Genomic DNA, 25,189 nt, shown 5'->3' with positions numbered 1-25,189 from the left:
CAAAGAATTTAAGCCTTAAACAAAAGGAATCACAGATAAATATTTAACACTTAAGTGAAACTGCTGGAGCAGGGATAGACGTGTCCAGGGCAGCTTTCTCGGATCAATGCATGGATAACAAATTGTACTATGTCTAGTAAGGCTTCCCTTACCATTAAAAAACAAGCAAAACACTAGACCTAACTACACTAAAGGCTGTTAATGTTATTTGTACTCCTGTATTTGCAGGGTTCCCGGAGGGAAGGAAGGAATGATGCATCCGACTCCATGTTCTCAGAAGGCTAATTTATTATGTCATGGTACTATATTATATTAAAGAATACTATTCTAGAACTATACTAAAGAATACAGAAAGGATACTTACAGAAAGCTAAAAGATACTAATGAAAAACTCATTACTCCTTCCAGAGTCCTGACTCAACTTGACTGTGATTGGTCATTAAGTCAAAACAATTCACATGAAACCAATGAAACAATCACCTGTTGGATAAACAATCTCCAACCACATTCCAAAGCAGCAAAACACAGGAGAAGCAAATGAGATAATATTGTTATCCTTTTTCTCTGAGGCTTCTCAGCTTCCCAGAAGAATCCTGGGCAAAGGGATTTTTCCAGAAAATATGACTGTCACATTGTACAGCTAAAATTCTTCGATAATTAAAAAAAATATATATAATCTCCTGGTTTGGAGGAATTTATTTAACCACAATTTACTATCAGAAGTGTCTGTGGTCTTTAGTGCTAAAAAAAAACACCTACAGAGTATTAAGCTTCACTCTGTACAGACTATTGAATATAACAGGAACCTCTTCAAAATTCAAACATTAAAATCTAAAACTGGGACTCAGGAGGGTTAGTCTTTTATTATGGTGTTTTCCAAAGTCAAGGAAAAAAACCCACCAGCACATATTTGAGATAGTTGTTCATTTACTAACTCCATCTTGGAAATACATGCAAGGAAATAAAAAACCTCTCTACGTATTTGTAGAAGATGCTTCCTGCAGAAAATTTTCCAGGAAAAGTCCTCAGTTCTTCAGTAAGTACTCAATGGCAAAAAGTTAACACATATTGTTTAATTAACCAGCGTCCCAGACACTGAAAAAAATTTACAGTTACAGAATAGTCCAAATAAATTTCAGCATGAAATTTATTTGGACTATTTGCTGAAAGAGCCCTCCTTCAAAAAACAACACTTGTCATTGAATCAAGCCTTCCTGACCAAAGCACCTTAATAACAAAAGAACACATTTTGAACAAGCTTTAACTCTTCAGGCCTTTATAATCAACAGAACATGCTTGCCAAGGGGGAGGAAAGTGTGAACACCACAACATTATTATCTTATAAAAGGAGTGTTGCAGTAGCCAGCTGAAACCACCAAGCAGGACCAAGAAAGTCACTGGAAAGAAGTCTAGCCAAAAAAGGAAATGTACATAATGTTAAAAGACCAGTGAAAGAGCAGAAATTACTCCCAATCAAGACAATATGATTACTTCAGGATTCACCAGAAAAGAGGATTGCTATTGCTTCATAGTGGCCTAAAAAGACCTCTCTCTTGTTCTGTAAGTCTTCCCAGAGATTTGTCATTTGACATTCATATCAAATTTGGTGTCTTAATTCAAGTTCATTCATGCACATGCAATGATTCTATGACCTCTTATATCATGTACAAATGGCATAATGACTGATAATGCCATCTATTCACAATTCCTTTGTTTACTAGAGTAAACACTCACATATATATGATGCATAAAGTAGTTCAGTGTATGCATACTTTGGTGTGGACACAGAGTGGGGATTTAATTGTTCCTCCTTCTGGTCTTATGAAAGAATCAAATCCTCATTTGTACTAAGGCATTTTGGATTGTTTCTTCCTTACACTTTTAATCTCTGATGATGCCATGCTAATTTTATTCTCAAGCAAGTACAGTGTTAAAATATATCCAATACCTATAACATCAAGAAGGTTTTTTTTCCTTGTCTAATGAAGCTAAGGGATGTCCTATTGCCTTCAAAAGAAGGAGGAAGAGTTGTTCAGGAAGCAGGTGCAGGGAAGGAAAACGCCTGTTGCAGAGGCTTGCCTCTGATGCCTTTTTGAAGCTTACCTAGAAACAGAGGCCAGACAAAGTTCAAAGAATAAAAGTGGATATATTTAATGAAGGGGCAGACAAAGCCTCCCCAAAGGGCTACACCCAAAATGAACTATCATCATGAGTTTTTCAGACAGATATAAGTTTGGTCTATTTACACATCAGGGGTTAATCCTCCAATTACAGCTTCAGGTAATGAAGTCATATTCCCCCAGTTTGCTCCCTGTCAATTCACTTTTCTTTATACTTTTTTGGGCCTGAGGCTGTAGGGTGTCCTTGAGTTTCAGGCCTAGAGGAATTGTTTTGTCTGACCAAAATATGTAGACAGTAGCTAACACTTTATATGGCATTTAGAGTTATGCACTAATGCAGTACAGAATTTGAAAAATAGAAAGGCTAAAATCTTAAGGCATCACCTCTTGCAACTTTTTATTCAACATGGTCCATTAAACAGGTTGTAAGATTGGGTGAGGAGGCTTCTCCTGTTGTATCTGTACATGGGAAGAGATATTTGTTAGAAATATGGTTAGTAATTCGTGGAAATAAAAGATATATAAAATATATATGTGTCAAATAAACGGCTGGTACACAGGGGGAGGGAGAAATTCTTCCCTGAGATGGGAAAACTGCAGCAGATGGGCAGAGAGGCACCAAAACATTTACATGCAAAAGAAACCTCGGCTGCACAGAAGATGGACATTCACGAAAGCATGCGCCCAGTGAGCCCAAGAGATGATGGCCCAGACAAGATACCTATCTAAGATAACCAGAGCCATCAACACCTTCCATCTGAATGCCAGATCCCAGGAATCGGGGAAGCGTATTATTCAATTCCCGGACCAAGGCTTTGTGCAGCAGCCCGGACCAAAGAAAGAAACCAACTTGAATATGAAGAACCCAGAAAAAAACAAAGGGACTCTGCCGTGGGCAAAATAAATCATATATGAACCGCTGCCTCAGAGCAGCCAGTGTGGACGAGGAGGATTTCGTGCTAGTGAGGCCAAACCCATGCCCACCCAGCTCACCTCCCGGGGGTGGTATGCTGTCCGATTGATTGGTGGCTGTCGGAACTGTATTACGATCGCAAAATAAATTTAATTTTAATTTTTTTATTAAAATTTGCTATTTTTCATTTTTCATTTATAACATATTGATTTGGACATTAGTGTTTAAATTAACATTAACAAACATAGACTGAAGCTGACATGACTAAGAAATAGGCACATGCTAAAAGATAAATACAAACCTACTAAAAAACCATATAAGCTGGACAAATATAGACTTGGTTGAAAAAGCAGTGTTACATGACCCCTAAGTTAATGCTAGTCTGTTGTGGTTTAACAGATTGTTTGGGTTTTAGTTGGGGAGGGAGTCCACAGGCTGCAGGCTTTGTTCTCTGTGGAGACCTGGCAGAATCAATCAGCAGGCTAGTTTTGAAGATTGACACCAGGTTAAACCACTTAAAAGAGTTGAACACTCCTCTGTGGAAAAACACATTGGGAAACAAACAAAGCCTATTGTAAAGGTAAAAGGTAAAGTTCTATTGCTTCCAGCTTTTGAACAGGTAACTGGCCAGGCTGGCCCCTTCCCGGGAAGCCTGCCGGACCCCATCCCAATGGGATGGCTGGGGCCCCTTCCCGGTGGGACCAGGCTCCCTCCCAGCAGAGCCCGTCAGTCCATGCCACCAGGGGCCATCCCAACACTGGGAGCAGCCAAATGGCCAGGACCAGCACCGGGAGTGGCCCCACGGCCGGCGAGTGGGCAGCCTCAAGGCCAGGAGCAGCCATGTGGCTGGGACTACACAGCTGAAATCAGCACGACTGGGGCAGTGCCATGTGGCTGCAGCTGTCTCGACATGGCTCGCAATAAACTTTGTTTGCTTAGCTGCTTTTAGCCAGCTGTGCTGTGGACAGAAGGACAAAAGCAGTGGCAGCAGTTTTTCTGGTGCACCACTTGAAAGAAAGTCATAGGGTGGCACCATTAGCCAGCATGGCTTGCGTGGTGCCAGCGGGGATCAGCAGCGAGAGACACTGCACTTCCTTGAATCTGGGGCCTGGACGAGATTAACCTTTCAATGCTGCAGAACTCTATAAAAACTGTTTCAATTTATAAAGCTTGAGAACAAACAAACCTACAAACACCAATTCTCTCCCAAATAAGGAAAAGGAAAGGGTGAAGACATGTAAAGAAAACAACATGGGACACTGAGGTCAGTGAAGACGGAGTCAAATTCTAGATGAGAGGAGATGCCTTAGTTTTGGGCTGAAATTCTCCGTTAAGGCTATGGTGAAGATATAATTGATATATCAGACTTTGTTTGTTCCCTGTAATTCATGGAATGCATCGGGAGGCTGTAGTGTTCTAACTAGAGCCGTGAGCAGAAGCACCAGTGTTGAAATAAGCAGATGTTGCAGTAGCTGTAATCCAAAGAGAAGCTTGAACAGAGAGAGATGAGAGAGATGAGAAACTTTGCTCAGGGATGAAAGAGGAAAACCTCTGTTCCCAGAGATAAAGGACGAGAACTTGTGTTTCTATACTAAAACAGCTCATCCTTAAAATAGTACCCCAATAAGCTGAAATTACCCATGGTGGTAGTTATGAGAAAAAACTTCCAAAACATGGGAGGGACTTCACGATTGCGGATTTGTGGGCCCTTGCTGATTTACTGTGACATTAATGCCACGAGAGAACTGTTTCTTGTGGAGAAGTCTCCATAGCATGGTAAGACAGACTCCTCTTCCTAAGAGAACTGAAAAAAGACTATTTTAGAGGTTGTAAACTGACTTCAAATCCCAGGTTTTGTCTCTACATTGTCAGTGCGAGAGAAAAGAGGGTGTGAAGAGGAAGAGAAGTGTTCTGAACAGAAGATTTATTCTGATTTTCTTATTATATTTCTTACTATTTTTTTCTTTCACTTCTGTTAATAAAGTTTTCTTTATATGCTTTAAAGTATACCCTTTTGAGCCTAGTGGGTGCTCCGGTGATTTGGCCAGCACTAGACTCACTACATTAATTGGTGCATTGGCCGGGAAACTCAGATTGGCAGACCAAAAGCACTACACTTAATCATTGTTTCTGCTCAGTTTTTGAACCGAAACCGCCACATAGTCACAGTCACATATGTTATCTTCCTCCTAGCTTCTACTATCTGAATCTGCTGTGCTGAAGAGAGAGGTATTTTGCACAGTCTTACAAAAGTAGAACTGCAGAGAACATTTAAATGTCGCATAAACTACGTTAACATGTGTTAAAACACTCAAATTTCACCCTATGGTCTTTGGGTTTAGAAGTGTAATGAAAGCTTTTGACAAAGGCTAGTGAATAAATCCTTGGGATAACAACATTGCCTACTACTGAGACAGGACAGAAATAAATTGGAGGACATTAAAATGCATTTTTTCTTTTGAAAGCAAAAAATTAGCTATGCAGTAGCTTGGAAGTATTAGACGAGTGCAATCTGTGCTTTAGATAAACACATTGATATCAAGGGGTGTGGAGGCAAGTGTTCCCAGAAATGGAAGTACAGGTAGTGAGAGGCAGGAGGCTCACAGAAAAAAATCCACGGGCTTCGGGAACCGTGGTTCTCATATCTTCTTGTATTCAAACATAAGAATTTCAATATTCAGGTAAGGTATAACTTCGTCTTTGGCCCTTAGCATTTTGGGGAGATCCTCCTTTTATCCAAGCTAGGTTTAAACTAAGCAGAACTGGCAAATAGTACCTAAGAAAATCACTGTCTCAGGGCACGAATTAAAATACACATAATTTCTCACTTCAAACACTATTTTATCAATATGGGTAAAAAGAAAAAAATATTTTTCAACTGGACAGGTGAAGTTCTGGTCCTCAGCTCAGCACTTAAGTGAACACTCTAGACTTTCAATGACGTGTTCAGTGTATCTTATGATATATTCCTAAAAGAGAAAAGAAAGTAACTTTGAATGAGTACATCCTTTGAAAGTCTGGCCTCTGGCTGCACTTAACTGTTGGCTCCTATCTGACCTATGCAAAATACTATAATAATTTTCTTTTTGGTAATCAAAACAAAAACCCAACAAAATCAAACACAACCAAAAATCCCAAATCCCCAAACCATAAGTCCAGAGAAAATACATTCCAGACCAATCTTAGTTTATCAGGCACAAACTTGAAAGCATCTGTGTGAAATTATATTTATTCCCGCACATATTGAGGTAACAAAAAATTTAAGCCACAGTACTGTTAAAATTAATGCTGTATTAATGAGGAAGGCAAAAGAGCATTGCCTATTGCTGCACACTTAGAAATGAAACCTTGTAAACCTGTGTTTGCATTCAATGTTTCTAACATACTAAAGAAACCATCTTATATTAATTTCTCTCTCTTTGTCAGCTTAATTAAGTAGACAAACTAATTTAAATTATATCTGTTAAAGAAAAGAACATACAAAACTTCAAGAAATAGAGGAATTAAGTTTTCTCAAAGAAAAATCAATTAAAAGCACACTCCACAATGTTTCAGATATTGTTTCAAGCCAGCAGCATGTTATAGTGTAAATTTGTCTATCTTCTATAGGCTTCTCTATTTTTACTGTCAAATAGAGGGGAATTGTAAGAGGACACATTTTTATCCCTACCTTCTACCAAATTTCTCTTTGTCTCAAAAAATACTGCATCCAACTGGTGACTAAATACTGAAAATAACGTTTTGTAATAGGTTAAGAAAGAAGTGAGTTTTTTGGGAGGTTGTGGTCAAACCAATCAGTGCTTGGATTTGAATATTGGCACCTGGTTTGGCCACTGAAGGTATGGACCACCTCTGAGAACACAGAAGGTTAAAAGCAAGAACTCCCAGGAGAATTCTCTCTTGGTCCCAGTCTGTGAAGGAGGTCAGAGCTCCCCTACCCAGCCAGGGCTGTGTGGGGGAAGGGAAGCCATGCGGCTGGGTGAGGGAGGCTCGGGCAGAGGAGGGGGGTGAAGGCCTTGCAAGATAGAAGGGTGGAGGAGCCCTGAGAAGCATCGGGGGACCCCCTACCCCCCGGGAGAGAGAGAGAGAGAGCCAGTGCCCGTGCTGTCTTGAAATTCGATATCATGCACTGGCAGCACAGCCAGCCAGAAGGAGGAGTGGGGGATGTGGCAGGAAAGAAGTGCCCAGCAGCAGTGTGAGTTCTGGGCAGACAGAGGCGAAGATTTTAACCCCTTTCTAGAATAATGGAAACCTTACAAATACTGATCCGCCTGAATCTGAATGAGGAGAGAGAGATGAAGCAGTGGGCAAGTGTGATGAAAGTGAGTACAAGTGAGAGATGTTAGAAGAGGTGAGAAGAATCCTAGGTGGGAGGAGATGATGGAGTGGCCTTGGGCTGGACTTTTTTCATGTATGGCCATGGACAAACCCATGTTTTTCCTGTGACACATAGACTGCATTTAGGGGGAGGCAATGCCTTGAAGCCAAAGAGACTGGTGAAGCAGTGGCGAGAACAGAGATGGCTGAGGAGGGGGTGGGATGCCCTCTGTCTTCAGTGGAGAGGAAGATCTCTGTTCATGAGGCACCTCGGCCCCAGGCGGTGAAATTTGGGGGGGACTGGTGTCCCGAAGTTGAGAGACTGCTGCTTTTGGAATTGGGTGGGGCATCCTTAACAGGAGAACCCTAAAAGCAGTCTTGGTCCATGTGCAGCGGTGAGAGCACTGGACATGGAGGGAAGAAGTCACAAGGGCAGATGTCCTCCGTGCAGTGCCATGAATGACATGGAAACACAAGAGGTTTCAATTGTGTTTCTGGGGGAAGGCTATGGTGCAAGGGGAGACTCCTTTCTCTCCCTGATGGACTTGAGAGTTGATTATTTGAGGGGTGATGATGGATTATCTGAGAGATGGTAACGGTCTGGAAATCTATGGTGTTATTTCATGCTGTGGAGAAAAAGGGGAGGAGGAGACGTATTTGGAGGGCTTTCATTCTTAGTTTTGTGTCTGTTCCTTTTAGATGTTGTAGTTAATAAAGTTTGTTTCCCTTATTCTTAAGTTGGAGCCTGCTTTGCTCTGTTCCTGATCACATCTCACAGGAGCCACTAGGGAAAGTGTATTTTCATGGGGGCACTGGCATTGTACCAGCCTCAAACCATGACACGTTTATTCACTAGGAATTTGTTCTTCAGCTTCACTCACCAGAAATGGCATCAAAGCTGCCATTTTCTTTGGTAGTCTCTGCATTCCTGTTAATGTGCCAAAACCAAACAGTTTTGCCTCAACTTTTGAGTTTTGCAATATTGAAGGGGCCCTCTGGGAAAAACAAGTGTTTAAACATAAGAGGGCACCTCCCTACTGAATAGCTATTTACTTTGTGTTGAAGAGCACAAAAAAAATCTCAGTAGAAGTCAAACATCCTGTCTCATCACATGACATGGGTGCATACCAGAATGTTGGTTATTTATTGCCTTCATGGAAACATTTATTGCATACATGGAGACACTTTTCAGATACTTTCCTTTATGAGAAGAAAAAAAGCAGGAGCAAACCAGTTTATAAATACTTGGCAAATTTTGACTGATTGTTGTTGATTACAGTTACAAAAGACTAGAAAATTTGGAAAGCAACATTCCTGACACATAGCGATTTGGATTCACTGAGCCCTACCCAATTTGGATTAAAAACATAATTTTTATGCCAAAGCTGTTTCTGTTCTAATTGTCGAAGCACCACTGAGCAAGCAAAGGTAGTTTGCTGGGGAAAAAAAAAAGCAGCAAGGTTTTGTTGAGAAATAAAGCAGATATTTAAATTTCTAAAGACTAAACCAAGGTCCTTAATTTGTAATTTTAAGAAATTCTAACATGCCCATGTGCTTCTTTTTCCACAGACTGTAGAGTTGGAAGACAAGAGAGTGCAGAGGGATTTAGCAGTTAAAATAAGTGAAACGTCTTAAAATGGAACACTGAACAAGAACCATGTGCATTTCTGTTGCCAAGCCACTGAATTCAGTTGAACCAAAACAAATACTATTTTGGCCAACAATGAACTTTGTGTTTACCAGTTTTTTTTATTAAAAAAAATATTAAAATCCTGTATCTCAGGCAACTGAATGCCACACACACAAATGGCATTTTCTTTCAAGAGTAATTTTAGCGTGCTATCAGGATACTTAGAATAGACTAGAGATGAAGCAGTCAGACAGTGCAAAAGGGAGAATAGCATTCATCTGTTCTTCCAATAATTCACCTTTTCTATTAAAATGAGTTCATGTTCTTTAGCAATATATATTATTTTAATATTTTTTTTATCTTAATGTCTTCTTAAAATCTGATTTAATTTTCAGAACACTTCAGAACCCAAGCTTTTACCAGGATCCACTGTCAGGTTTCATATAAATGGATGGTTCCTATTCAAAAGAGACTTGCATATTTTAGCAGGAGGGAAGTGTTTAAGAACATTATCTCTCATGCACTATTCCAAGTAATAGTCCAATAGTAATAGGCAATTATCACTGAGAACTAAAAATAAACTCCTCAACAAAAGACAAATCAAACCTTTACCATTTACCTCAATCCCTCTGGTTTGGGGTGGGGGGAACTTTTTTCAATACTATTTGTCATTTCATATCTGAGAGAGATTTTGGAAGATACTACACGTGTGGCTACAGATATCTTGCTATTTTGCAGCAAATGAACAACCTTTTTTAAATCCATACACATTTATTATATGGTAAGTGACACTTTAAAGGAAAAAATAAGAGTGCTCAGAAAGATCAAAAGTAATTTCTGTTCCTGTCTATCATAAAAGTTCTTCCTGACTTCAAAACCACAGGAAAAGCAATGGCAGCTATGTCAGACTTCTACATGGCAGTGGGAAGACCCGATTCTTCTGGTTCCAAATACTACATTTAATTGCATACTTTTAAATCAGTGTAACAGAAGTCTCTGTGCTAATGTACTGCTCAAGGAGGAGGAAATCTGATATAAATTGAAAATTAGGACCTAAATATAATTTTTCATCTATTATGGAGGATCACTTCCCAAGGGATCTGAAAAGAAAGTATTTATAAGAAGAAATGCAAATAATTTATCGCTTTCCAATTGTCAGAATATTAAGAATGAAGGACAAGGAACTAAATTCAGATAATAAACTGAACATAGCCTGGTTATTCAACACCTATGTACACAATCTTATTAGCAAAGGATTCAAGATCATTTAAAAGGCAGTTGCTTATGTCCATAATACTGTATCATGCCAGTAAATCAAGAGCCTTTGGGTATATTTTTCTTTTATCATGTCTTCCCATCTTTTGCTATTTTGGTAATAAAGCCAAATAGTTGTACCATTTCAAAAGAGATACTACTCTCTTATTCACTTCTCATTTCTATTGGAACACAGCAACTTGGAAATATACATTCCACACACATATACCTACAAAACAATTCAGAAGGCTATGCTGTAGCCTTCCTGACCACCTTGGTAAGAAATTTCATGGGCCCACATTTTTTGAAATTAACAAAAAGGTGTATAACTGTTATATAAGAATCATCTGTCACACTAACATCTCATACTATTCCTACTGAAATTCCTGTGGGAAAACAGGTACAAGTAAAACCATGAAGACGAGCTCCTACGTAAGGCTATGGGTTTAACTTAATGTACAGTAGAACTGAAAAAGGTGCTCTATATGACACTTCCCTGCACCTTAAACATATCACCACTTATGCAGTTATGCACATTCAAAATGTACGATGTATTGCACCTTTATATTTTCTAAAGTACAGAAGAGATTCTCTCTCAGACTTCAGGATTACAGCTAAAGGCCTCATACTCTAAGGTTTTTGACTTTGATCCCATTCTGGATGTGAAATCAGCATCTCATCTTAGTCGTCTCTCACCTTAGTGAAAACTGGGATGCAATACACATTTTTAATGCACAAGCATGATACTAAACATCTGCACAAACCCTAAAGAGAAGCTTGTCCTGCTGTTTATAACTCTTACACAGAAGATGATCTAACTGCACTATATTTACCTTAAGCAGCAGACTAAGCTCAAACTTGTGTTAAGACCCCATCCTTAAGAGAAAAATACAGCTATTGCCTGTGTATGTGTTCCTTGTGATCTTTTGCCCAGCCTATGCAGAAACATTGCTCTGCCTGCAATTCTCCTATTGAATATAATAAGGTAACAGTCTGTAACAGTCTGCCTCATAAATATTTACTTGAGAAAAGAATAACTATATACTCTCATCTTGTGGTATATTTTCTATCTTAAACTTAAGGCGTTTTTTTTTTGCAGATGTACAATGAAATTCTTACTATCTAAGCTATCATATCATATTTCTGTTCTATCTCAGGTAATTTAAAAAGTACCCTGCACACAAATTAGATATAAAAATATATTAAATAGCATATATGACTTCTGAACAGCAGGCAAGCAAGCTAGTTATACTTGTAAATGGGGTCTGACCAACTCTTATCGAAGATATGGGCAGCCTACAGTTCTGTATCTTCCAACGGAATGCCACCTGCATGTTTATCTCTGCTTTCAACTTGCTGTACTGTTGTAGTTACCTACAATGCAATGCATGAGGATGGGAAGGTCAAATCCATCTAACCAATCAATCTCAGCAATTAAAAAATATTTGACATCAATGCATTGCTTGTTGAGGGCTAGGTATATGCAAAGAAGGGGGAAAGAATGGCAGAGGGAGGAAGGGAAAGGAATTATAAATGATATTGAAACATCATGGGTAGGAATTATAACATCACCTCCAGTTAAGATTCAGTCTCTCTGACGTTATTTCTAAAAAACACTGCGCAGTCTCATCCAACTCTGATGACTCCCCGTGGAGTAGTCTACCTGCCATGTGCAATGACTGTTCTCTTTCCACTCTCTCTATTCCTCCAGTTTTCTGCAGATTGATGTCTGCTGTGCATTAGGAAATACTCTTATTACAAGAGTGAGGCACAGGAAGAAGGTCAAGCTCCCAGTAAACTTCTGCCCTCACTGATGTGGTCATTAGATGGTCAATGCTGAATCCAAACTAAAAAAATCAATTGAAACTGAACCTAGAGAGCAGCTACTTAAGTATCCTAGCTTCATGTGTCTCTCATTTGCTAACAGGCAAGGTGTTAAAAAAAATAAGTCAGGAAGTAGTCAGTAAGAAGTCAGGACTGCATGTGCACTGATGTGTGCAGCCACAAGTGTAACATTCTGAGTCCTTACATGAAAACTACATCCATTAAAAGCACAGCATTCACTCAAGCAAAACCTCAGGAGAGCATTCACACTGCAGTCAGAATCTGAAGGCAGTACTGGACGTTTTCATGTTTTGTACATGTCATCTGATACAGAAAAAAAATCTGTAAACAAGTGCATTTACAAAGGAAGATATGAAAATAGGCACGTCCTTTACTGTTTGTTTATTAACAGCCTGGTGCATGTTCTGAAACACTCCAGATAACATAGTAACCAAAAGCTACAAAGTCACCATATAATTTTGTTCTTAAAATTCAATATTAGAATTCCAACTAGAAGCTTTTGAACAAAGAGAAGTCTCTGGGCAAATTTACAAGTAATTTCTATAAATCAGTTGTGTCTCAGTTCATTCTGTGTATTGACAGGGATCTCACTTAACTACTACAGCTTTCTTTCCTAAATTAGAACCACTGATGTGAAATAGGGAAGGGTAGAAAACTACTTTACACATCAGTAAAATGGCATTAGCTTCAAGCAAATGAGGTCTCCTTTCTTCTGTTGAACACTCTGGAACTGTTGCAAAAGGTTTTGCCTTGGTCTAATGTGACAAAATTACTCACCTTCCCCATCAGGGCTCATATTTTCATAGGAATCCCAGTGTATTAGTGGGTCTGATGTATTGTAATCAACTATTACTCCATGATCATTCTGAAGGTGTTCACATCCTAAAATGAGACGTGTTTCAAACCAAAAATTATCAGTCACATATGTAATTATATACACACACAGATGTATGTATATAGCCTTCTGACAAACATTTGCTTTCTGAATGGCAACACCCTATTCTGAAATGTAAGAAGGAGCAAAAGGGGAAGAAAGGTTAATAAAACAGTTTAAAAAAAAGAAAAAAGGTTAATTTATCATTCAGAGAATTTTATCTTGAGCTTTTTGATTATGATGTAGGCTGATAACTTGGATCAGTCCCTAAACACAACTAACAAAGACGGTCCATCCAGCCCTAGAGGGTCAGACATGATAAAGAGCTTCTGAGAATGAGTCCATGAGTATCTATAAAGATATGGTTCTAAAGGAACGATAAAATTAGACTCTGTTACAGATTTCATTCTGATTCATATAGATTATCATTCTGATACCAGAGCAATTTATCACTAAGGATGAACAGGAAGAGCTGAAAACTGTGACTTCATGTCCCTTCCAGTTCCCCCAAGGTGGTAGCTCTGCAGAATCTGAGACTAGACAGCTGGCTTTCAACGTGTTTTGCTGCATTTAAGTATGCTCTGCTGAATGTACCTGGAATTTTCAGCAGTAACTCATGTTTTTGTGCCCTTAACAAGGCATTAAATAATGTTCAGGTTTTACATGGATACAGTGAGGAATTTAGGCATAATCCAGTGATTCAAAAGCAAAGCACAGGCATCAAGAATTCATGACCTTGAACCTGGCTTTGATACTGATACAAATCAAACAGACAGTCTTTTCTTTTCTGTCTAGATTAGGGAACAAAGAAATCCTCAGTTAGCAAACCTTTGGCTTTGTAAACACACTTGCTTTGTGTTTACAAAGCAAGTCCTACTGTAAATTTTTCTAAAGCAACAGTATTATGCACATACTGTGACATTTAAAACAAAAATAGTTACAATTAGGACAAGAATGCTATGGTCCTGTACCTTTATGTACAGCCTGGAAAAAGCCATCTATAGAGCATTTCTGTGATGACATTTGCCACAAGGCAGATTTATAAACTTTATTATTAAATATTCAGGGATCTTATATTCTTGGCAACTGCATTCCTTCTTAAAAATATCACAGTCAGTTATGTTAGAACACTGTGTCCAGCTTCAAGCTACAGAATACAAAAATTATATTAATAAACTGAAGCAAATTCAGGAGAGCATGACAAGGATGCTCAGGACTGAAAGACTTTCCCTGTGAGGAAAGCCTAAGGGGTCAGGGCTTCAGTCTGGAGATGAGATGGTCTTGACAAGGAGCTGACAGCAGCCTCCCGAAGGCTGTAGAGGAGACAGCCAGTTTGGAGCAAGGCAGAAGGAAAAGAATATTTGAAAATTATTTGAATAATTTGAATTTAGATAAATTTAGAGTCAATATAAGAAAAAAATAATTCCACTGTGAGGACATTTAAACAGCCCACCCACTGAGGCAGTGATGTCTCAGTCCTTGAAGTTTTTCATTATTTCACTGGACAAAGCTCTAGGGAAACTGGTCTGATTTCACAAATGAGCCTTGTTTCAGCAGGGGGATGGACTAGAGATATCCTGTAGTTATTCTATAAGTCTATAATATTTTCAGATGTGGAAAACTCATTTTGCAGAAATTGTAAGTAAGTATTTCAAGGTGTCATCAAAAACTGGGAAATAAACTCTCCAACCAAACTCTATAACCATTCATAGGTTAGAAAGCCAACATTACCAGTAACGTTGGCTGCATGGGGATTTCTCCTCAAAGCAGGTACTCCCAGTAACCTAACAGACCAGGTTATATTCCTGAAACAAATACATACTCATCACATTTCCTGAACACATGCATATATGCTAATTATTTCTGTGGACTTATTTGGATGTGGTTCCAGATTTTCTGATAAATTTTTTTTTGAGAGTATTTCAAACATGTGGTGATGTCATAATGTCCTTCTCTTATCATTCTTTGTTCTGATAGATGATCCTTATTCTCAAAACTAAGATTTTTACTAGTACATATTAATCATTAATGTAAGTAAATAAGGAAGCATTAGCTGGCACAAGACTTGTCAGTCACAGATGTAGAGAATTAACACAAGGTCATATTTATCTGTGGTATTTGTATTAAGCACTGTATGGTGCAAAACTAAGCATTAACCATAATAGAAGGATCATATACCATTGTGCTAAAGTTAAAGAATTTTTCAATGTCTTCCCAGATCGCTAAATAGACTTCTTCTTAAAAAAATATAACTTGTTTAGTAACAAAGGTGAGCTGCTCTTCCTAGCTAGTTAATTCCTCAGACAGCAACTGAATACAAATATCCACTTACTTAGAACCTTACTTTTCAACAGCTTGAAGCCTACTAAAAAATCCACACCTCTCATGTGTCATCTAAGGAAGGGAAACTTGAAAAAAAATTTGGTCCTTTTTTAGACATGTTAACTGGCCTGTCTTCAAACATTTACTGTCCAGAAATGCTTAGAACAAGCTAGACAAATTAATTTATAAAACTGGTTTTCTTTTATGGCTTTCAAACAGGCTAAGTGAGATTTTTGTGCTCAGTTGGACAGAATCCAACTTCTTAGTGGCTATGGCCATAATTTTCTAGATTATCAAACTCGTGGAAAAGAAAAGGAGGAAAAGATGCAATTCACAGGACAGTGAGGACACTGAATGGGAATATGTATGGGACAGACAGTTAAGAGTATTTGGTTTTCAATCAGTCTTAGGCAGAATCCACACTTTTTGTGACACCATAAAATTATTAAGAACATATTCATTAACATAATTAAGCTGCAATGATCTGCATAATCTTAAATTCTTATTTCAAGTAAGAATTATCACATAATCTTAAACATATTAAAACAGAATTTTGGAAGTGTGCAGAATATCTTAAAAGCCAACTTTGAAGCAGAAGCATTTCCAAAAAGAATACAGCTGTATCTCTTTTTATGCTAAACTGAAGACAGTCCAAACTTTAATACTACAAACATAATCAATTATGACAACATCCTAAAAAGGTTACGGGATAGGCCACTGCTGTCACTTATGCTGAGCCAAACCACCTACTATATATGTTTAAACTGATACATTAATGTTTTCTACTAGTTGTAGCAAGTGTTCTGGTAGAGCTTTAAGACAAAATCTGATGACTTCTATGCTGATATAAATGCAGAGTCTTTATTAACTTTTCCAAATTTAAACCAGTAACTAATATAATTTAATGAAAAAGTAAAATTTTATATTTTTAGAAGATAAGTGGAAGAAAAGAGGAAAAAATATTTTATTTTTTAAAAAATGTGTATTTCAATATGATTTATTTCAAATTAAGCATATTTTTGGTTCTCTATGCTCACCTTGAATTTTCTCTGGAGTTCCTGAAAACACTAATTCCACCTTGCTGTAGTCAGGGAAACGGTCATCTAAGAACAAAGGACAGGAATTCAGCAAGATGTTTCCCAGGAGAGCAGTTTCAGAGCACTCAGAAATCAGGATTCTCTACAGCTGTCTATACATGTACCCTCATCACTCTTCCCTTCCCACTTGCAGCTTAGTGATCTGCTTTTAAAAGCCGTATACTTTGTGCCACAGCCACACATTCTCCAGAAAAGATGACACAAATGCCAGCAGGAATTTTGCTTGCTTTCTAGAACAGTCAAAAGCAGAAGAGATGTACAGTTCCTAACCCCCTCTCTAGACAGTAGACACACATGACTTATAAAGAAAACACACGCAGGAAAATTAAAATTGTTCCGCATACTGACTAAACCACAATACTCAACCACAAAACTCTTGGTATCCTTATGCTGCATGCTGCAGAAAAATATGCTTGATTTTAGTTTGCTAGTAACATAGACTGAGGAACTTCCAATCCTGCATATAAACACAATAAAACTAACAATATGATTTGGAAAATATGAGGACTAGTGTGACGCATTTTCAAGTGTGTCTGAAAACTTTGTGTCCATTCTTTGATATTCTGAAGCATATTAAAAGACTCAGACTATGTCACAAATGCATTATCAGACTTTATGACTGTTTTCATCAGCCAGAATAGATAATTATTTAGCTCATCTTACTTCCTTCAATGGTGACAAAGAAAGTCACCATTTAAATGAGGGAGAAGGTGATAAGGACTGTGTAGGAGTATCTGAATTATTCTGACAAGTTAACTTGCTTGAAGAGCTTTTCCTGTCATTAGGGTTTTACTGGTATCACACACTACAATTTAACTAACTCAAAGCAGTCTCCCTTTCCCCAAAAATAAGAAGGGGGGTGGGGGGGTGGGGAAGAATCCTTTTGAAAACAGATTCTGAAGATTTTGAATGGATTCTGAAACAGATTTTGAAAACGGGTGCTGAAGAAGGTCATCACATGCATATGCTTGCACGCCTGCACATATACACATCCAACCAACCACAGAAGACAAGTACCTTTGTTGGCATTATCCAAATCTTCTTTGCCAAACACCAAGCCATGTCCTCGTATAGCTCCGGTGTGAAACTGAAGGCGAAAAATCACATCACGAGTAGCTGACCTGTATTTTTTGTGATAACACTTTATCTAGAAAGACAGAGCAACGTTTTACGTCAAACAGTATTTTCTTACAATTCTGAACAAATGTGTATATATTACTTGCTAATTAAAGAGCCACAACACAATTTATTGTAGACACCTCTGATGTTTGAACAAGCAGGGTATGTATTATTCAATCCTTTAAGATTACACAGGCCCAAGGCAGGATACTTCTAGATATGTAAAAAATAATTTTTTTATATGTAAAAAATAAAATTATTGTAAAAAAGTCATCACTATTTTCATCATTATCAGTCACCCATCAGTAGGTTATGAGCCAGAATCACAATATCTGGCAGTACAATACTGAAATTCTGACCTGTATACAGACTTCTTCCCTACCAAATCAATGAATTTCAGCACACCCTTTTCAAAATAATTGAAGAATATGAGGACTTTTTCAAAGCAATCCTGCAAGCTGATTATATCTATTTTAGGACTTGTAAAAAACCTTCTCCAATTATAGGATCTTATTTTAAATTACTGCAGGAAGTTGATTGAAAGTTGAAGTTTTCACACCTTGGCTAGAACAAGAACTCTACCAAAACATCTAGTATGACTTTCAGTAGCTAAAAGTAAACACCATACCCATTCTCTAACACCAGCTTCCCTTAGACAAAACCTATGGATATTTTACCTACTAATTCTCTGACTCTACTGTCATACAAAGGCACTCACCATTCTTATAGGAATATAAGGAATAATAGGCAACCTTAGTCACAGAACTGAAAATTTTGTTATACTATCCTGATTATATCAGGATTTTATGATAAAGCAGATATTACTGAAATGCATTAAAAAGAAAACAAATATCATTTTTATTAAAGTCAGAATAAGAAAAGCATCCTAGATAGAAAATGCCAAACAATTGAATAGCATAGAGTTATTCAAATGAAATAATGAAACAAAGATGTAAGAGCTTATGAAGGATGCTTCTGAAAGTTGGGGTTAAAACATAGTTATGAAATTCTTCTCACTACCGAATTCGAAAAATCTAACATAAGATGTTACCTTCTAGCCTTCATTATAGTAACCTCATGATATCCTAAATTCCAGAAGTTAATCAGCACTCACCATATACCTGGCACACAGGACAACATCTGAAATATTTCAGCCCATATACCAGAAATGTTTTCTTGTCACACATATTCCTAAAGCATTATAAGGGCTGGGTGATTCTCTATGCATGTAATCTCTATTTCATCTGAAAGCGAGGAGGTTGGTTGGTTTTTTAAGAGAATCACCTACAGTATATTGGCAATACCAGGCAAAATAGTATTTGCTTCTTTTTTTAGACAGTGCTTTACATGCACTAATTGTGTAAATTATGTACACACTCCCGTTAAAGGGATCTACTTCCTTTTAGTCCAACACAACTATCAGCATGACCTGACTACTTTAATTACCAAAAGGTAAGGTATGAGTAACAGCTTGACTGCTTCAGTCAATAAACAATTGCTCAATCTCCAGCATGCCAAGCAACTCTGTAAAGAAAAAACACCATCATAAAGGATGAAAAAGGCAAGTTTGCCTAGAAGTCAAAAATAGACAGAAACAGAATTAAGAGAGCCCTAATGAGAGATATTAGAACTAGCCTGTTGGATTTTTTTTTTAATCTAGAGAGGGGCAACTGAGAGGCGTTTAAAAAACTTTTATTCCATTTTCAGTCTGCTGAGAAGGTTGAGACAATACAGATGTTATGATTCATGCCATCACAATCAGAAGCCTACTATTTCTTAATTACAATACACTAAGTGTTTCTTGGCCTATCAGCTTTTTGCCACACTATGATGTAGATGCTTTAAAGCTAATAATCTAAAAATACCCCTCATGGGTCTCTACAAATCTATTTCCCACATTAACCTGATCCAAAATGTAGAATTGATATGAAAGTAACTGTGAAAATTCCATGTAATTGCATTATGTGAGCAAAAATTCTTGAAAAGAGCATCTTTAAGTTTATGTACATTCATCCATAATTTAACATTTTGGCTTTGCACAGTTGTTGGATTTACTCAAAATGTACTGTCTTTTACATAAACTCATTTATAAAAATGCTGAATAAAAGAAGGAATTCATTCTTCTTTCTACTTTCTAATTCAAAGTACCAGCCTTGGATTTAACCTAGATTAGCTTAAAATTAAATAATTTAAAATTTTAATTAATTTAAGTTAAAATTAACTTAATTTTTGCCCTAAAGAACTTACCTACAGAGAATTGTCATTTTAATGAAAATCTGTTCTGTCTTACATTCAGTAATATTTTACCTCTATATCCAGAGACTAAAAACATAGTTTAGTGCTCAATATGCATAATAAACTTTCAATGAAGTCTAAGCATAACTTTCAATTCTGCCTTCACTAACTCTTGATGCCATAATCAAGAATTAATGCAAGCCACTGTAATGTGCTGGAAAATTCCTATACGAATTTGCAGATATCAGTGCAGCATTTCAACAGCTTCATCTGTTCTGTATGACCACATGCTATTCACATGATACAAACAAATTCCCTAAATCTAAGACAATAAATTATATTTACTTTTTAAAAAACAAACAAACATGCATTTTAAATGCATGGAACTGGAGGTGGAGCATCTTACAGATCATTACTTTTGTCTAATACCACTGAAGATTTTGCTCAGTCATAATAAAAAAAAATCTAAATTGAAGTATTGAAATGCTGAAAAAGACACTGGTTTGCTCAGAATTATCTAAAATAATAGCACGAGATAAAGGAAGATTATCTCTTTTAAAATGATGCATTACTGAAAAGCTACATGCTCTTTTTCCATTCTAAAATTTCATTTGAGAGACACTGAATTTATCTCAGACTGATTTCTGTTGTGATATATTCCATTTCCTTAAGCACCAAAAGTCCTGCAAAAACTAACAAAATGTCATTAATCTGAAACTGTCTCAAACTTTCAGAGTATGCCAATTTATAATAGTATATTTAAAAATTGTTTCTCCCTTTTTCAGTGAAAGAACAAAATGACAATATAGAGAACTGAATGCAGAGGGAAAATAAAAAAAATAATAATCTGATACCTAGGACACTGTTATGTGGATGGGTAGAATGTAGGAAAATAGAGATAGTAATGAAGGTAATCTCATCTCTAAGGAGTTACAGCTGTGCTAATTATCAAGCATTAGGAATAGGCCTTCCCTTAACAGGCCACAGCTAGATCCAATAAGGAGGGGTATTGTAAAAGCGTAGGTTGGTGAGGTTTGCCAAGTCACTGCTACATGAGCACTGGAACAAAAGCAACATGCAGCTGTGAGAGGCAGAGTCAGAGCTGCATAGAAAACATGTAAGAGGAGCCCTCTAAAATTGCATAGTGGCCACCTCCACAGTAATCTGATGTGATTGGGAGTGGGCTGGCTGCAGGGTGAGGTGCAGCCAGAGATGGAGCCCAGTGTAGCAATGAGAGCAGCAGGGGAAGCTGCTTGTTCTGGACCTGACAGATTTCGACACCTGAGGTACAGGTGAGCCACTGGGGACACAATGAGAAATAACACATGGAGTGCAGAACAGATTGTTTTATATACATGGAAAGAAGTTAAGACTGTGAGATACAGTGTCAAAAAGGGGGCAAGGCACCTGCAGATTTGGCTGCCACCTGGAAATCACTTCATAAGACTTTAAAATAATGGAAAACAGAGCAGGACAAGAGAGGCTTTCAGTGATCAACTAATACAACAAAAACTGTAGAAGGAAGAAGAGAATTATTAAAGCAGCAGTGGGGGCTGGGGAAACAGTAGCTCTATTATTTAGTGTGGTGTATTTGTTTGCTGATGAAACATGTGCATTTTGTTTGTGAATTACAAGTATGAATCTTTGATTAGGCATAAGTGTAAAAGTTTATCTTCCATAAGCATAAGTTTATATTCCATAAGCACACTTGGCAGATGCTGGATCAGTGTTGTTCAAGGTTCTATGGCTGTTGATGAAGTTATGTGGCTGTTGATTATCTTAATATATAGCCTTTAACTTATTCTTGTGAGTTGCCTTATAAAGTTGTACAGCTGTGGATATTGTCAATATTCTAGAGATATAATTATAAAGGTTTCTGATTATATGTAATGTAAGTTTGATTAATGATATGTAATGTAGGTTTAGGTAAATATTTCAAAGTAAAAGTGTAAGGGTTTCTGATGATATGTAATGTAAGTTTGGGTAATGAAGTAAAGTCAGCACAAATGTATTCCAAAGTTAAATAGAAATTACACAAAAAATGATTGTACTAGGTTTACTATCTTCTGCAAAAAGCCCTGCAAAAGATGGTAAACACAACATTAGTTTAACTCATTCTTGTGAATTAATCTTCACAATTAGGCATGGATCTAAACATTTTGATGATAAGTACTCTGGGAATTCAGAGAATTAATCAAGTCTAGACTGTGGAAAAGCAAAACTGAATTAGAATTTAGATACATATACTTTCACTGTGATCTAGAAGTCTCAGTACAAGGGTTTTTGGTTGTGAGCCTTAAGTTGATGTTCTAGATTGTAAAAAACAAAACTAAATCAGAACTTAGAAACATATGTTCTTACTGTGATATGTTGCCTGAACATTCATATTACTGTTAGTCCTAAGTAATATATGCATATATGTTATAATGTCAATTTACTTGAATATATCTACAGAAACTGCAACTTTGTAATTAAAAGAAAAGGGAGAATTGTAGATGGATGGAATGTTGGAAAATAGAGATAGTGATGAAGGTAATCTCACCCCTAAGGAGTTACAGCTGTGCTAATTATCAAGAATTAGGAACAGGCCTTCCCTTAACAGGCCACAGCTGGATCCATTTAGGATAGGTGTTGTAAAAGATTAACTGGTCAAAAAGTTAGATGGAGTTTGTTGGCTCTGCTGAGAAGAAGGAGGCAGTGCTGAGAGGAGCTGCCCATGAGAAATCACTAAGAAGGTACAAAACCTTTGTAAAAAGATGGCAGTACTGTTATGGTTTAGGAATGGTATTCCCCAATTCGATGTTCCCACTGAAACACTTTAAACCACACACCATTCGACCACACCTTCTCCCCAACAGCAGGCTGAAGAGAATTGGAGGCACAAAATCTAAAGATGACAGACTGAGATAAAAGCAATTTACTGAAAACAGCAGTGAAATAAGACAATGAACAGTAACAGCAACAATAGTAACAACAGAGTGTTGGCTATTGCAAAAATTAAACCTGTGTGGACCAGGATATTATCCACCCCTTATTCTAGGCCGTCTACATCATGCCCAAAACCCGCAACTTCCATCTATAGACATACGCAAGCACAGGTATCATTTCCATAGCCACTGGCCTAATCCCTCCAAGTTGTCTGTTGCATTCATTCAGTTTATGACTATCACTTCCATCTTTTCTAGGTATCTTCTAAGGCAGAAGGGCTGGTGTGCTGTTGAGTGGTTGTAAGCTGCATCAGGAGCTCGTGTCTGGTGTATCTGGAGCAGTCCATTCTCACTGTTCATGGTGGTGATGACATATACTGGCAGTGTCATTCAGCAACCAACATTATACAATTTAATATTACGGTTCTCACCCAAAAATCAAGTCCCCTTGAAATGCCACCACATTTCCCCTGTACCTCTGCATTACACACCAAGTGCACCCAGGTCCCTGAGTAGAAACAACCTCATGGATGTGTTTGCCTTTGGTTGAAGCAGAACTAATTCAAACTGTCTTGCCTAACAGATTCCTCATGCTTCCTCATAAAGGGTCTTTATTCCCTTATGCAGGATGTGGAGCTTTTGTTTGGGCAGGACCACCTCAATTGGTAGAGTTCTCATGTTCTCAGTGGCCTCCACTACATCCCAATGTTTGAATGTCCCACCATCCATTGTTTTCAATACGGTTTTAACAGCCCATTGTACTGTTCAGTTTTCCCAGAGGCTGGTGCATGATAAAGAATATGATATATCCACTCCATACCACACTGTCTGGTCCAGGTGTCTATGAAGCAATTTTTGAAATCAGTTCCCTTGTCCGACTCACTTCTTTCTCGGGTGGCATGTCTCCACAGGACTTGCTTTTCAAAGCCCAAGATGGTGCTGCTGGCAGTGGCGTGAGGTACGGGGTACATTTCCAGTGGTTGCTTCCACCATTGTAAGAAGGTAGTGCTTGCCTTGGTGGGTGTGCCTGAGTGTGATGCAATTAATCTGCCAGACCTCCTCATATTTATATTTTGACCATTGTCCCCCATACCACAGGGTCTTTACCTGCTTGTCCTGCTTGATTGAAGCACATTTCACAGTTATGGATAATCTGAGAGATAGAGCCCGTGGTTAAATCCACCCCTCAACCACAAGCCCATCTGTATGTTGCATCTTTTCCCTCATAATCTGAGGTGTCATGGGCCCACCAAGCCAGAAATAATTCACCCTTATGTTCCCAGTCCAGATCCACCTGAGACACTTTAATCTTGGCAGCTTGATCCCCCTGTTGTTGCAACGTTCTTTGGCAGCCTGACTCTTCAGCATCTACATGAGGTACTTTTGCAGCCAACTTCTCTATCCAGGTAGCAATGTCTTTATATAATTCAACAGCCCAGATAGGTTTACCTCTGTGCTACCAATTAATCTTTTTCCACCGGTACAGACACCCCCAGAGAACACTTGCCACCATCTACAAGTCAGTGTACAGGTAGAGTGCTGGCCATTTCTCCCATTCAGTGATACCTAAAGCCAACTGGATGCCCTTCAGCTCTGTGACCTGACTTGATCCACCTTGTCCCCTCAATAGCTTCTGCAACTTGCCACATAGGACTCCATACAGCAGCTTTCTGTTTTCAATGTATCGCTGCAATATTGTCTTTCCACGGACAATAAGCAGGAACTGGTAAAGAGAGCATATTGCTTTCATTTTCTGGTGCTGATAATGGAGTGAGGCCTCCTCAGCACGTCACCTTCTCTTCCTGCTTCTCTGATGTTACTACGAAATTTTTTTCCTTCAGGCCAGTTTGTGCTGACTTCCAAGATCTCTGGGCAATTCGGGTTTCCTATTCAAGCTAACCATATGATCAGCATGACACGCTCCATGAAGCGTCAGCGGCATGTGTGAAATATCCTTTTAACATCTAACCCAGCACTGGCAGTTGAGGTGCCACGAGGAGCTGTGCTATGATGTCAGTTACTTCTGAAACAGCTCAAACCCCTTCATAAGCTGCTAGGATCTCTTTTTCAGTAGGGGTATAGCAGGCCTTGGATTCCTGACTCTGAAACCTTAGGGCTTGTCCTCAGGTCTCCCCAGATACCTTTTGCCAGACACTTCAGGAAAGACCATTCTCCCCAGCTGTGGTATAGAGCACACTTTTCACATCTTATCCTGTCCTGACTGGTCCAAGGGCTACTGCATGAGCATTCTTTGTTTGATTTGTTCAAAAGCTTGTTGTTGTTCAGGACCACACTTAAAATCATTCTTCTTAAAATCATTGTTCTTCACTTGATAGAGAAGTCTTACAATCTAACTGAAATCTGAAAAATACATCCTCCAAAAAGCTATATCAGCTAGGAAAGCCTGTGTTTCCTTCTTGCTGGTTGGTGGGGACATAGCTGCTGTTTTTATTTGCCTATATCCATTGGAACTTGACAACACTCATCTTGCCATTTTACTCCTAAAATTTGAATTTCCTGGGCAGGTCCATTGACC

The 25,189-nt window shown here is 38.1% G+C and overlaps 1 protein-coding gene across 13 annotated transcripts in view; it reads right to left on the bottom strand.

Annotated features, from left to right (window-relative positions):
- TNS3 (tensin 3) overlaps positions 1–25,189 on the bottom strand; it is a 148,736-nt gene that overhangs the window by 72,076 nt on the left and 51,471 nt on the right. For all 13 annotated transcript variants that reach the window (XR_005627495.1, XR_005627494.1, XR_005627493.1 and 10 more), the window contains 3 exons: positions 17,390–17,519; positions 16,313–16,378; positions 12,857–12,961 (listed from right to left, as the gene is read on the bottom strand). Coding sequence is in view for 10 of the 13 variants with exons in the window: in XM_039709551.1 (XP_039565485.1) it covers positions 12,857–12,961; positions 16,313–16,378; positions 17,390–17,519 (301 nt within the window). In the remaining 3 variants the exon portion in view is untranslated. The remainder of the gene's footprint in view (positions 1–12,856; positions 12,962–16,312; positions 16,379–17,389; positions 17,520–25,189) is intronic.

This window comes from Passer montanus, unplaced genomic scaffold (assembly GCF_014805655.1).
Source record: "Passer montanus isolate IOZ18808 unplaced genomic scaffold, ASM1480565v1 scaffold214, whole genome shotgun sequence".
NCBI lineage: Eukaryota > Metazoa > Chordata > Aves > Passeriformes > Passeridae > Passer > Passer montanus.
The sequence above is the reverse complement of the archived record's forward strand: the minus strand, read 5'-3'. Positions and strand labels throughout refer to the sequence as shown.